We start from the raw sequence: 15,115 nt of genomic DNA on the forward strand, positions 1-15,115 counted from the left end.
GATCTCAATATGCCATTAATTGGGTAATTTGAGGCAAATATGTATGTCTAAAGACTCATGATTAAAGATGTCGATTTTTCACAAGGCAGTAAAGCAGTTTTTCCATAAGGAACTAAGACAATCCTTTTTCGTCAGCAAAAAGATACTTTGAGTAAAAACTATGATTTATACAGAACATCCATTGATCTTTATTTGATTTGACAAAATCTTCATTATTAAAAGACGGGTAATAAAATCTGAGCTTACATTGAATCTGCAAATTAAGTTCTATAGTATCTAGAATATTACATAAGAAATTTCAGCAGAGGGGGAGAGAGGATAAAAGCATCACATGCAGATGCTCCTGGCAAAGGGGGAACTATATCTGCAGGTGAGGTCCATCGTGTGCAGTGCATAAAAAAATCCTAGAGAAAATGCAATCGACTTACTTGGGTGAAGTGTTTTTCCTTTTGGGGAGAGGGAGCGGTGGCATCGAGGTGCAGGAATTCAAAGGTATGTGCAGAATGGCTTCTCCATTTCAAAATGATAATAAAAATATTTAGATCATGGCATTAGGGCACCTTTGAGGAAAAGAACACCTTAACCAGAGTAGGCTCATTGCATAATTCTTTAGTAATATGTACAATTTTCAAGTAATGGAGCAGACTTAAGAGTAATTTTACTTCAAAAGTGGCTATCTATTTTTCTTCTCGCCCTCTGGGGCTTGATCTGTTTCAGCATCGCAGGGACACTTTTCTACACAGTTTCTAGGGAACCATCCTCTTATTCTTGAAACATCTGAGGGAGAAAATGAAACTGATATGAAAAAGTCAGATATACCGCAATGACATTTGTGAGACCCATTAGTTCTATTACTTCCAATTAATAAGCTTTTAGTTAGACTTTACCACCCCCCACCATCTTTTATAAGCACAATATGTGGTTAAAGTTAAATAAATAAATAAAATTAAAAAAAAAATGTTCCTAACAAGCTAGGAAACAGATATTTCCCAAATTGCATCATCTGGGAAGGAGCTGATGCGGCTCAGGAGAGCCCCAGTGGAGTGGGGGCAACTTGGTGTTCACGTACATGTGTGTGACGATGAAGGAGGATGGCTCTGTCATACTTCATCTGTTCCGGGGGACTATCTCCCTGTAGCCTTTGTGAATTTTCCTTTTAGACTTTCTCTAACTTGTGCACTTCTATATCAAGCTTGCCTAAGCTGTCACATGGGTTAATTTATGATTAACCCAGTGTTTTCAAAAGAGCATCCTGGGTTAATCTTTACTTTAAAAAGGAACAATTCTTAAAAGTAAATAAAAAATCAAGGACACAGTTTCAGTTCATTAGTTTTTATAATAACTTAATAGGACGAGTCATTCAATGGGGGCGCGTATAGCATGGCAGCTTAGTCATAGGCTCTGGAGCCAGACTGCGTGGGCTGGAGTCTTGGCTCCATCTGCATTTAGCGTGGCCTTGGGCACGTTGCTTAGCCTCTCCACGTTTCAGTTCCCTCACCAATACCTCGGAGGGCTGTTGGGGACCTGAATACCACAAGTGAAGCATTTCCACAAGTGCCTATTGCATAGTTAAGTATGGGGTGTGATGTTTGCTAATCATTGCAAAGACCCGATAAATACAAGTGTATGGAGAAATAATACAAAGAGCTTCTTTTTGTTGTTTAATGATGTGCCTTCCTATTTAGTTCCCCTAATGCACGTGACGTGACTGTTTATAAAAGTTATTCTTGTAAAATTTGCAGCTATTGCTGGCAGTCTTGTTCTTTAAACACCCCCTTCCACTTTCATACCTTCTTTAATGGAATCATCAAGAATTTTATCTCCATACAACCAGTATCTGAAATATTTAAAAGATTAAAATTAATTGTTTTTTTTGGCTAGATGCCAATTTCGTCATTCAAGAAGAAATTCACTACTTTCTGTCACTTACCGTAAGCCTCTTGTGGCTAAAATGAACTCCCCTTTCTGTAGCCTTATCCGAGGCTCTTCAGTGCAGGGGCTCGTGAAGAAGGTTTTGATTCCTCTATTCAAAGGACAGCAGGTACCACTATAATCTTCTATTACTTTATACTGAACCTGTCATCAGTGAGCAGAAGAACAATTTAATATTAACTCATACCTGAGGTTTTTGAAGTTTGAATGTAAACTGTTAAAGGTAGATCCAAAATATGAGGCAAGTCTTTCCCTCCTGGTTCCCTACCTACCCTTTATAGAAGGTAATTAATTGATGCTTCTAATTCTCAGGCTTTTCCTTACCCTTCATTTCAAGCACATGGCTAAGAATGAAATTTTAGAAGCAGTGCTGTCCAGTAGAACTTTCTGCAGTGATAGAAATGTTTTATACTTGTGGTATCCAGTGTGATAGCCGCTAGACACATGTAGCTACTGAACACTTTTAATGTGGCTGGTGCAACCAAGGGACTTAAATTTTAATTTTATTTAAATTAATTTAAATTTAAATAGCCACATGTAGCTAGTGGCCGTTGAATTATTCAGCATCACTGTAAGGACGAGTTTCACACTAGGGAACTATATTGAGGATAATTATCTTCTGACAACATAAATTGACTACATTCCCTCCAAACCTCCAGCACAAACTATTTAAATGAAAACAAAACTAATATGCATTAAATTTCAACAAATGTATTAAGAAATATTAGTTAATAAAAGCTAACAGTTGGTTTTTACTCAAAGGCAATTTTAAAACTACACAGAAGTACAGAGCCTGACAAAAGAAAAAGAAATTAGTATCATTGCAAAAGAATTACTTACACTTCTGACTCTTTTATCTGCTTTTTGTTTCAACTGTTCTATCTGTTTGGAAGATATAAAAAAAAAACAATGAAGTCTCTTATCTCAATGTTTAAAAACAGGCTTTCCTCATTTACTATAGCACAGTGACAGGACAAACTCCCAATTTTCCAACATTTCAAATTGCTGACAATTTAAAGGCCGCCTTTTTTTTTTTTTTTTAGCATGGAAAGAAGGCCCTGTGACTAAAAACTGGTACTGAAGTGGGGCCTCCTCAGTGTTCCCTCTCCAATGTCTTTATTCACAGAGCACTCCCTGTGGCCCAGGAATCAGGGAGATGTGCTCTCTGCCCTCAGGGGGCTCCCGGGCTCGTCCCTGAGGTGAAGAGGATACAGAGACTCACTGATTCTTTAGAGAGAGGGCAAACAGACTGCAAAATTCACCAACAATGAGTCTTGATTAAAATTCACCATTTCAACTCCTTTTCTCCACTTATTCAGCAAGTTTATTAAATGTTACTACACTAGATATAGCAGGGGAAATAACCTCTGCCTAGAATCTTGCCAAGTTAAGTTAAAGACATAAGATACAAGAATTAAATAAAGATGAGACCTCATGTGCTAATATGCATTAGTATACGATTAAGTGCCAAATCCAGCTGAGTCTAGAGTGGGGAGGTAAGTCTTTATGGAAGAGAGGGCACTGGAACTGGTCTGAATAATTTCCGATAAACAGGAGCTCATATGACATAGAAAAAACAGTGTTGGGGAGGAGTTAGGTGTCAGGAATGTACCAGGAATTCGCTGAGTAGACTAGGCTGATTGGAAAGGATGATTCCTGCTAGGATGTAGGTGAAAGGTAGCTTTTGGCCAGATTTTATAAAACTAAGTTAAGGAATCTCACAGGTATGGAGAGATAAGGAATGATTTAAATAGAAGCAGGGACATGATACAAGGAGCGCTTTAGAATTAATTTAGATTCATTTGACATACTGAAAAAATTCTTATTACTTATTTTACTATAAAATGCCATTGGAGTTAAGGAGAAGTTAAGGGGAAGAAGGTGAGGCAAAAAGGCAAGACTATCTGAACAAAAATACTCACTGTTAAGCTGTACGGGTGACAGCCTTCTCTTATTGGCCAATCCAGTCCATCTCCTTTGGGGACCCCTGACCACGTAAAAACCTGTTTAAAGTTCTTCCATCTACTTCCCAAATCATAAGGAAAAACAAAGACTTCATCTAGTTGATAATATTGAATTCGATCTTTAGCCTGTGGGTAACAAAGATGTAAGATGGCAGATACATCTGTCTTAAGTGGCTTTTAGTAATATACTATCGAGAACATTTATTCCTCAAATTTGTATCATACCTAAAAATGCTTCCTCCTTGTTGTAACGTTAGAGTACACAGGAGAAATAAACACACTTATCACAATATAGGAAGAACTTGACACACAATACCAACCTTGTATGAGACCATCCAGAAAATGTCTGACAGGAGTTACTCAGGAATACGCCTAAATAAGACCAAATTTAAGCATTCAAAAACATTTATTAAAGGAGTCAGTAACTTTATTCCATGTAGAAAAAGTCCTCAATGTTCTTGCTTGTTCAGCAGAACAAAGGAATCCAGGTGTAAAGAAGACATACTGATAAGGAGGTTTCAGAGAAAACAAGGGTTTATTCAAGATGGAAGGAACCGTTAGGTGGGGTGCACTAGAATGCAATGGCTGCATCCTGGGTGGCAGCAACACCTGTGTGAGTGGCCAGGAAAGGTGTGACGGGGGAGTCATCATTCTATGAAAATTATTATTTTTTAAAGCTAGCAAGTATGTGTAAGAGATCTTTCAGTTTTATATACCATTACATATGTCTATATACTTATTTATGGAGGCATTTATATGTACATCTTATGCATATATATATAAATATTCAGGTTTCATAAATTATATTCTAGGCATTTAAATTGTTAGCTTTTACTTAAAGGGATAAACTGGCTTAGAATTTCTGATAGAAATTTCTAAGAAATTTCTTAGAATTTCTGAATTTCCACTGACACCTAGTGGTATAAAGATACACCATTTATTCCTACAATAAGTGTACAAATCCAGTTGATACTTACAGTGTAATAAAATCTGTAATTCTGATACATTTTAATATCAATACAATCATTTATTTGATTTCTACTGAGCAACAGAGCGCCAGTTTTAAAATAACTTCCAGATTTAGCATGGCACTTTATAAAGAGCTTTGGTCATTAGCAAAAAAACACTGTTAATCTAATGTCAACACATTATGCTAACTAGAGATGATACCTTGAAATATTATCAGGGGATAGTATTTTAGGGAAAAGCTTTTGCAGTTACTTATAAAGTGATGCTGATTCAATTAAAATTGTCAAGCTGTAACATGACAACATGTAAGTCCATCCCCACCCAGACAGTAAAGGGTAATTTCTTTTCCCTTTTTAAAAGCAAAAGCTTCAGAGTCTTCAAAATGAATTAAGAGACTCCGAGAATAGAGATCTAGAATATTAAGAAAGAAAAAGTGCTAAGGATGAGAGTAGCTTACAAAAATAACCAAGGCATGGTCTTTAAGAGAAGCACTCAGTGAAGATGGGGGATTCCAGCAATACTGTGTGTTAAAAGGTGACAGAGATGTGCAGTAAGTGCTACAGGAAAACGGTACAGAAGTACTTAACCTAGTCTAGGGAAAGTCAAGGAAGGTTCCTTGGAGGAAGTGACAGCTAAATTAAGTGTTGAGGGACAAGAAATTAGGCAAAAAATAGGGGGAAAGAATATTCTAGGCAGAGGGAACAACATGTGGAAAGATACAGAAGCATAAGATGTGCAAACTATTTGGTATTAGCTGGTATTGAGTGTGAATGGGGTGGGAGGGGTGGAAATGAAGCTGGAGAAGCAGGTAAGAGCAAGATATAAAAGGTTTTATTGATATTACGCTTAAGCTAAGGAGCTTGGACTTAAACCCGTACATCAGTGGTTCCCAAAGTATGCTCTGCATACCTCCTTGAGTCCCCAAGACCTTTTCTTGGAGTTCAACAAAGTCAGACAACTTTCATAATAATACGAAGATGTTATTTGCCTTCTTCATGGTGTTGACATTTGCAACGGTGGGTAAAACTGCTGGCACCTTAAGCAGGAATCAAGACAGTGGCACCAAACTGTATTAATAGGTGCTATATTCTTCACTGCTACACACTCATAATTCAAACAAAACCAAACCAACAAAAAGCCCAGTTTTACATAAAAATTTCTTGATGAAGAAATAAAAATTATTTTTATTAAATCTCAGCCCTCAAGTAGATGTCTTTTTTTTTAAAGTAGATGTCTTTTTAATATTCTGTGTGACAAAATGGGAAGTACACATAAAGCTTGCCGAAGTGCTTATCTCAAGAAAAACACTTGTTTGAGTTGTGAGCTAACAAAAGCTGTGTAGCCAGCTTTTTTCATATAATGCTATTTTTACATGAAAGGATGAGTAATGTAACAGAAAAACCAAGGTTATTCAGACCTTGGTATTTAGTGGATGTCTTCTCGAAAATGAACAAAGTCAGGCTGTTACTTCATATAAACAACTGAGTATTTGTTGCCAGTGGAAAAAATAAGGCTTTCAAGTGAAAATTGGAATTTGGAAAATTTACAGCCACAACTATGAGCTTGACAGCTTTCCAATATTTAAAGATTTTCCCCATAAAATTGGTAGTGATATAAATGAATGCGGCTTTTAGATATTGTATAATGAAATGTGTCAACATTTAAAAAATCTGTGTAATGCTGTAAACTACTATTTTCCAAATGACCGATGCCTGATGCCCTATGTGGGTACCAGGTCCATTCAAAGAGCAAGATAGATTGATGGATTTAAATACAAAAGAATACAAAGAGTTTACTGATGTAGTTTCAGATCTCACATGCAGCTAACCTCTCAAGAACTAGCACTTGTCAAGCTTTAATGTATTATCAAGGAATATCCACTATTATCTAAAAGACATGTTAAAATACTCCACCCTTTTCTACCTACTTATCTGAGGCTGAATTTTCTTCATATACTTCAATCAAAGCAACATATCTCAACAGATTGAATGCAGAAGTAGATGTGAGAATCCAACTGTCTTCTGTTAAGTCAGATATTAGAGATTTATACAAAAAAAATACCACTTCCTATTTTATTTTGGAAAATTTAATTATTTTTCCCAAAAACATGTTATTTTTATTAACATATAATGGATTTATTGTTATTTTAAAGTGAAATAATAAATATTCAAAGATTTTCTCAGTTAGAAAATATGGCAAATGTCAATAGATATAATACACATTAACAAAAGCTCTTTAGTGTCCTTAACAATTTTTGAGAATGTAAAAGGTCCTGAGACCAAAAAGTTTGAGAACTGCTGCTGTAAATGAAAGCTCACCAGCTGGCTGCCGGGAGGCTAAGTATGTCCTATAGGTGTTTTATTTGTCCCACAAAGGCTTTTTGTTTGTTTTTAATCTGAATTGCTTGCCAATGCTTAAAAATAGAAAGGAGGTAACACAGAAATCCAGATCTCTGACTTTTCTTGGAAAAAACAAATATATACGATCTCACAATACTGGGTGATTTCCCTGTGGCACAGGATTTCCCTGTGGCACCAATCAGCTTCGTCTGCCGGGCAGCTCTGGCCCACAGACTGGCTCCCCGCATTTAGGTTATCTGCCTGGGCCCTAGTGCATTTGGGTTTACAACCCCTGCTACAGTGATAGTGAGACTCTGAGAAGTTTTAAATAGGGAGTGGGGTAGTCAGATGTACTTTTTATATCAGAATCACAATGGACAGCGTGAAGTATGTACTGGAGGTTGTGAGGTTTGTAACAAGCTAAATGTTATAAGCCCATCTGATGTCTAAAGCCTATGTGATGGCACCTTGGTAGGACAGAAGTTCCTTTCCCAATGGGTTCCCTTCTCCTCTAGTCTGAGAGGAGCCAAAATGGTTTCATGTGTGGCTTAGGCCTCTTCAACAACTCAGTGTGTGAGAGAGCTCTGTGGGAGTCATATTAAACCAGGAATAAATCAAACGGTTCCCATGATCGCCTTTTACATGGCATGCAAATGACGTAAGGAAGCCATTTGGTAGCCAAGTTTTCATTTTGGGGTATTTATTAGTTAATCTGGTCTATTAGTTAATCAGTACTTTATCGATATTGAGGAACAATTATAAAATTTACCTTCTCTTCAATCCATGATTCAATAGAAGTTTTGTTTCTGAGAATTATTTTCATCTGGAAATTAAATGATAAATAGTAAAATTTCATAATGTGACTGGTTCATTTAAGATTATAATCTTTACACTAACCCTACGAGGTAGTTTTTATTGTTCCACTCCATAGATGAAGATATCAGGATAACAGAGATTAAGTAACAGAGTGTGCTCCATCTGACTCTTAACCACTGTACATCTTCACATGAATGACTACATCGATCCACAGTCAAATCTGAATCTACTGTTTAAATAAAAAATCATGTTTTATGTACTATCTTCTGAATAGGTTTTTCAGAGTATTAATAAAATATTGATATAATCCATTCAATCAGTATTACATAGATTATGCTATTGAAATCTCTTACCACTATTTTTAAACTTAAATACATGATTAATCTATTTATTACAAGTAACAGTGACTCATTTCAGTCAACCTAGATATTTTGCTTGCTGTAAAAACTGAATATTTTCAGTCCTGATTCTATTTTTTGATCTTCCTAGCTATGGCAATTCCATTTATGTAGGTTTTTACACCACAGGATTTTAGTTTATTTCTCATATGATTCTTAATTCTAGGGATCGGGGAAAATTTTTCAAAGAATTTGATCCCAGGCTAGTAGAAAATGTGAACTATAACCAAAACCAGGTTATTTTAAAACCAAGAGTTCAAAAAGGGTTGGGTGATGCATCAGGGCCCGCAAGCCCAGCGTTTCTAATTCTATATGTCCTGCAATTCTTTGAAGTCTCGATGTGCCTTCATGGAGACAGTGTGACACAGTAAGAACAAACCTGGACTGGGAGTCCTTATCATATTCCAAGGGCCTAGCACAATACCTGGTCCACAATGGGCCTTCAATGAATGAATAAACTAATTAAGCAAATGAAATGAGTCATAAGAACTATTTTTTGATCCGTTCAGGGCCACATCCTCCTTCTCTGTGTTCTCACTGCACTCTGTACATAAATCTATGCTATACACATGACCCTGTATTAGTTAACTCTTCACCACTCATTGTGAGTTCCCTAATGGCAGGAACCCTTCATTTTCATTCTTGTAGCCTCAGTAATTAGCAAAGTGATTCATCACAGAGTAGACATTAAATAGCACCTATATTACAGGGTTGTTATGGAGATTAAATGAGCTGACACATGTAAAAAGCCTAAAACAGCACTCAATAAATGTTAGCTATGTTATTATGATTTTGATTTAATATATGCTACTATAAAATAATAACAATTATGTTCATTGAATATATGTTTACTGAATACATGAATGGATGATCTTGGCTATGTCACTTAACCTTCCTGTGACTTAATTACTAATCTGTAAGGAAGGGAAAATAATACTCCTCTTCGACCTCTTTTGGGGTTGATGTGAAGATCAAGAGAGACGGTGAGAAGAGCTTTCTCAAGTATAAAATGCTATATAACTCTAAGTTAGTATTTTTAAAATTAAATCAATAACCTAGAAATTCTGGCAAAGTCACTTCAAAATTATCTGACTAGTAGAAGATTAAATTAATCACCTAGATGGAATACATAACAATAATCTCCATTTCACACTGCATACTTAAATGGAAGCTTTATCTCTTTCTCTTTACAAGTGGCCCCAATAACTTGACAACTTTAGCTAGAGGTAATAGAGGAACTTACCTGGATAAAAAACAACATCCCAACAGCTATGGTTGTTCCTAAAGCTAATCCCAAGGCAAACAAGGTGGCAGCAAATGCAGCTAATCCGAACGGAATAATCGGAAGAGGATCTCTCCGGGCTGCACTCATATCAATCTTTACCGTGTTCCACCCAAAGGAGAGCTATAAACAATAACAACAACACACAGTCATACTCTACCATTTAAAAGAACTTGGTCAAAAAGATCAACAAATGACAACTTGACACTGTGGCCAAAGCAAACAGAGCTGTTTCTAATCAATACTGTGGTTTGAACTCATACTGATATGCACGATATCATTCTTCAGTATTCTAAAACGTTTTTTGTTTGTTTGTTATTGTTCCCTCAGAAAGTGTTAGGTAGACCACACAAACATTACTACGCATGAACACCACCAATCTAAGCTGTAACTGCGTCTCCCATCCTCTCCTTGTTTTCCTCTATTTACAGTGATTTCCACAGCGACAAACATAGCCTAGCATTCAGTGGTTTCTTCCCTCATGTTCCACAACGAGAGGTTTAAAAACTAGCAAAATGTAGGCCAAATATGGCCTGCCGATGTGTACTGCCTGGCCTACAAAATGTTTTAAAATATTCAGTTAGGTACCAACATTTAGAAATTTAGTGATTTAGAAATCAGATTTCACATAAAAAGTCCAGATTTTCAGATTTTTCTTGAAAAACCGGATGATCTGACATCACCAGGCTGGATTTCCAAACATCAAGAACTGGCTGAAGTCAAACATGGGCTGTTCCCTGTGTGAAGGACCTGTGTTTTCCAGCTTACCACACCCCACCAGGCCTGTTTCCCTCACTGACCCTCCAGCCCTCTTTAGGGGCCTCAATTTGTGACGACTGAACTTTATCTCATGACTACTTGCCCATAAATCAACTCAATCAGTTGCACCGTATCTTAGAACGTGCACCTGCTCTGTGAGCCACGTTCCAGGACACTGGATTTAGAAATGAACAAAAGAACTACAACTGGCCACAGGATCGAATGGAAACAGAAAGCACTAGTATTGCCTTTTTTCTCCCTCTTCTGCCTTTTCCTCTAACTATTCTTTACCACAGCTACCAAGTTTGAAGTCCAGTAAGTTATACATAGTACTAAAATAATTGTCAACGTCAACTAGAGCATATAAGGTGAGTTTCCAGAACAAAATAATCTTTCCTCATCTTAAAAACTGTTTTACTGCTTTTTTAAAAGGAGTCCTTATTGAGGATTATAAAGTTACAAAGTTCTATTTCCCCACCTAAATTGTAGAAAGCATATTTCCAAAAGGAACTTCTTAAATAATCTTAATAACTACTATTTAAGCTGGCATGATTTTATAACATTTTCTTACCCGATTATAAAGCTGTGTATACATTGTCATAACAAAAATAAAGGCAGCATGAATACAACCCAGTGGTGCTAAAAGGAGAAACAGTGTGAACGAAGCATGATTTTGATAACCACAGCAGTTGTTGATCCAAGGACAGTGATGGTCCATCTTCATCACACACCTAACAAGAAAAATTTACATAAAATGTGAGGCAGAAAATCCTGTCTACTTTAAATAACTTTGGTCTTCAAAAGATCAAGCACATCGGAATCTAGCATGTCCACGCATGGTCACAGAGAAATTATACTCCATGGAACACAAAGAAAAATCTTTATGAGTTTTTAAACAGTGACTTCTTTTAAATTTTAAACAACACAAGAAAGGGCAGGCTTTGTAACAGCATCTGAGGAAAAGATGTCTGCTACAAGTGACTTTGTTTAAAGAAGTCTGGAGGCCCGCTGAGAGGTTCATTATAAAGAAATGAGCATAGTTCCTGGTTTTCCTCTAGCTCTGAAATGCAGTGACTTAAGTGGAAAACAACAGAGACTGAACAAAATTACTTATAAATCTCCACTGGGGTTGATGGGACCTAGCAGACGCTTGTAACTTCCTTCCTTCCTGCTCGTATTCTTTAGATGTGGAGTCTCTAAGCTAAGCAAGCTAACTCCGGAATATAAGATGTGGTTTAATAAGCAAAGTCTTACTCTGTTTCCCTTCCTTGAGGCTGCTAGAAGAAAATTTTCTTGCCTCAAACTAAACTTTATTTGCCCCTCCAATGGTCCCCATAAACCTCAGCATTCTCATCATAAATTTCTTATTTATCACTGGACATAGGTGTTCATTAAAAAAGGTTCTAGCTTAATTCACATTTTTCATAGTGATTCTGTTTTCTTCCAATTAAGTTTTGTATATAAAACACCTGTGATAATAGGCACCTGGATTCATTTATTAGATCTGTATAAAGTGTAAATGTTAGTCAACTAAACAATGGAAAAAGCAGGTCTCATTTATAATTTAGACTCAGAACAATTCTAAGGCTAGTCAAGATGACAGTCGAGAATTAATCCTGATTTATGAAAACAACCTAACGGTGTAACTTTTTACCCTGCTGTTGGCAAGGCAAGAAGCAAAGTAAACCTGTACTTTTCTAGAAAACTCTTTTCACTTATAACAAAAAAGAGTAATACTTATCAAAATTGACAATTTAAAAGTAAAATGAAGATTATGACACTTAATTATTTTGACATTATTTATCAAGTAGCCACCTTGCAGAAAATAAAACTAGGATTGATGTGGTAGAAAGAGTAACAGAAGACCAGTAATCAAGTTGATCAATCCCCAATGAATAGCAAAGACAGTACCTGTTACACTTTCTGCAATGATGTGACCGTGGTGCCTTGTATGCTTGGCAGACTTTACAATATTGGAGGTACATGCTATCCTGAGAATTTTCCTTGGCAGCAAAATAGAAACAAAACATAAACTTCTGGGTAATTGGAAATGTGATGTTGCTGTTACCAGAAATTCACTATTTAAAAATATTTTAACTCAAATATAATGGCTGAAAATGCAAGTTAAAATTCAAATTCCATCCTTTCCCCATCTCCCATAAAAGAAAATCAAACCATAATATTTATTCATAAGGCGTGACTTGTTATTACCAGGCTGTCTGTTATTTCTGAATACTTTATGGTTTAAAACAGTAGTTTCTAAAGAGTTTTTCTCAGTTATAAGGGATGTTAATATGTTACATGAAAAAAGATCCTAGAGCCAAACCACACTGTAGAATTATGAGGTGAATGATATGCAGTGTTTCCTAGAAACTTATGCACTCATCACCACCCTTCCATTTTTTTTTTTTTTTTAAAGCAGAAGTATTTAATGAAATTGCTTTGGGAAATACTAATTTAGATCCATACTTTCAAACCAGTATAAAATAAAGTCTTTGAGCTCTAAATAATCAGTGATTAGAATAATACACTTAGTCTCTACCAAAGCAAAGAGCAGGCTGTGTTTGATCTTATTGGTTGGCAGATAAGGCAAAAACTAAACATATGATTATCATGAGGGTTCACCATCTTAAGGAATCTTTTTCTTACCGGTTTCCACCCCAGAGGGACGAAGCCAGGACCAACAAACATGGCATTGAAGTAATTATAAAGAATCATGACAGTCCAATTTATCAACATGATGAAGTTCATGCTTCCTCCAGTGGTATGTAAAGGCCAATACCACAACACAGAGTCAATCATGGCCATGGTAGAACATATTGCTATAACACCAAGGGCTATAATGGGACCCCAGTGACAAAGTCTCTTTACTTCTTGTAGATTTTCAAACTTGATAACTGAGCAGAATGTACCCATTTTGGTGAGGAAGAACTCGTTCCTGTTTTTAAAGAACTATAGATTCCCTTTTTCTGTGCATACATTTCCATGTGCCACAAGTCCACGTGTGTTCCTTAATTGTCATGCCTTCACATTGTGGGATGTTAATGCAGATTATGCCATGTTCACTGTTACACACTCTTTATGTTTTCTAGGAGAATCCAGTACCTTGGTTTGAAATCCAATCTAAAGAAACAAAATGAGAAAGTTCGGTAAGACATTTTACTATGTACTGTATTTGTTAATTCCAATAATCACCTAAACAAAAGCAGCTCACAAGTACTTTACTATGGAATGAGTACCTCATCAAACGTCAAAAAGAACTATTTTCGTCGTATCCAAACTTTCCTCATGTCTGAATAGCACCTAAACTGGACACGTGATTGTAAAATGGTTGTTTTTATTCTTTTGTTCCCAACTTGTCAGAGGACTGTGTCTATGCAACCGTTTAGTAAATGGTTTGAGGAGACGAAGAATTTTAGAGCTGGGAAGGAGGGCCTTAGGGTTGGCCTAATCCAGCTTCCTTCTTCATAGAAAAGAAAATGGCTTGGAGAGGCTGAGTGAGTAAACCACGGCGGTAACTCAACAGAAGCCAAGTCATCAAACTCCCTCTATGGAGTTCTAAACTGCCTCTTACCCAGTCTCGAATTACATAAAGTATGATCCAGACATGGTCTACACCATTTGCCTGCGGTTGCCCCCCAAACACTAACTTAAGGGTCTATTTGTGTCAAAGTAAAGAAGCGGGAGGGTGAAAGCAAAGAGACTGCAAGGAAGGGAGGGGAGAGATAAGTGTGTGTGAACTCAGGATCGGAGGTGTATATGAGAAGGAACATGATGAGAATATTTGAGGAAAAAAAAAAAAAAAGAAGAAGAAGAAGAAGTGTCTCCCGGAGCGAGGGACGGGGAAGTCAGGACGGCGAGTGCCGGGAAGATCTGTAGAAGGGTATTTCGGACTGGACTGGAGTGAGTCAAGGGAAGAAGACCAGAGGAACAGAGTAACAAAGACTTCCATGCAACAGATGCCGCTGCCTTGTGCCTCAATTTCCCGCCCGTGTCATGGAGCAGAGCGCTTAGAAATCCTCACTCAGGGGAAGAACATCTTGATAAGAGTGGTTGGTCTCAACACTCTGGAGACTCTGGCCTCACTCGGGTGGAGCGAAGACCGCCAAAATCATGGTTACGTCCCGTGCTTTGACTCCCACCTCGGTCTGGTCCTCAGTGCCCGCTCTTTGGCCATCGCATTTCCGGGGCGGCTCGGGCTCACCCGGAGCAGGTTTTCTCAGGCTCGGATAACTCCGTCATGGGTACCCCAGCCGAGCGCAAGTAGAAAGTAAATCCTGTGTGCTAGAGGCCGGAGTTCGGCACCAGCCTCCACCCTCGCGTTGTTCCGCCATCGGCCTCGCCGCAGCTCTCCCGCTCAGGCTCAGTGCGCAGACTCCGTGACAGCCACTTCCGGGAGGTTCGCCGCATCAAACTTCCCCCCTGGAAACAAGCCCCTCTGACTTGTAGCTTGGGGAGCCGGAGCCGCTTTCCAAAACGTGGAGGGGCAAAAAATGCTTTCGGTGATTCCCGAGAACCCGCATATTTTTTAAGCTTTTGGGGGCACTAACTGAAGGGCTTTTCCTTAGCGAATTTCTTAATCTTGAAGCCCGAACGGAAAATAAAAAGCGCACCCAGCCCAACTTCCGGAGGACCAAGATCGCGAAGAACAACCAG

At 37.6% G+C, this 15,115-nt stretch overlaps 1 protein-coding gene across 2 annotated transcripts; it reads right to left on the reverse strand.

Annotated features, from left to right (window-relative positions):
- Positions 1-55: 55 nt before the first annotated feature.
- On the reverse strand, positions 56-14,802 carry ZDHHC6 (zDHHC palmitoyltransferase 6). Of its 2 annotated transcripts, XM_082673874.1 has the most exons (11): positions 14,602-14,802; positions 13,109-13,582; positions 12,371-12,462; positions 11,031-11,190; positions 9,662-9,823; positions 7,974-8,027; positions 3,855-4,022; positions 2,773-2,814; positions 1,931-2,076; positions 1,791-1,837; positions 56-777 (listed from the first exon to the last, which is right to left on the reverse strand). In XM_082673874.1, exons 2-11 carry the CDS (start codon positions 13,373-13,375, stop codon positions 674-676), a joined length of 1,242 nt encoding a protein of 413 aa, XP_082530000.1. In that variant the 5' UTR covers positions 13,376-13,582; positions 14,602-14,802; the 3' UTR covers positions 56-673. The 2 variants fall into 2 exon arrangements, with proteins under 2 accessions (XP_082530000.1, XP_082530001.1); XM_082673875.1 differs by lacking the exon at positions 14,602-14,802 and having other exon boundaries at positions 11,031-11,098; positions 13,109-13,281.
- Positions 14,803-15,115: the final 313 nt, after the last annotated feature.

This window comes from Grampus griseus (assembly GCF_964374135.1).
Source record: "Grampus griseus genome assembly, chromosome: 16".
Lineage (NCBI taxonomy): Eukaryota > Metazoa > Chordata > Mammalia > Artiodactyla > Delphinidae > Grampus > Grampus griseus.

Bases quoted from the DNA above. Each gene is read 5' to 3' on its own strand.
- ZDHHC6 (XM_082673874.1), bottom strand. From the start codon at position 13,375: ATGGGTACATTCTGCTCAGTTATCAAGTTTGAAAATCTACAAGAAGTA. The intron at 8,028-9,661 runs GTAAGTTCCTCT...TTTAATTTCCAG, and splicing joins GGATGTTGTTTTTTATCCAG to ATGAAAATAATTCTCAGAAA. The intron at 1,838-1,930 runs GTAAGTGACAGA...TAAATATTTCAG, and splicing joins TTAGCCACAAGAGGCTTACG to ATACTGGTTGTATGGAGATA.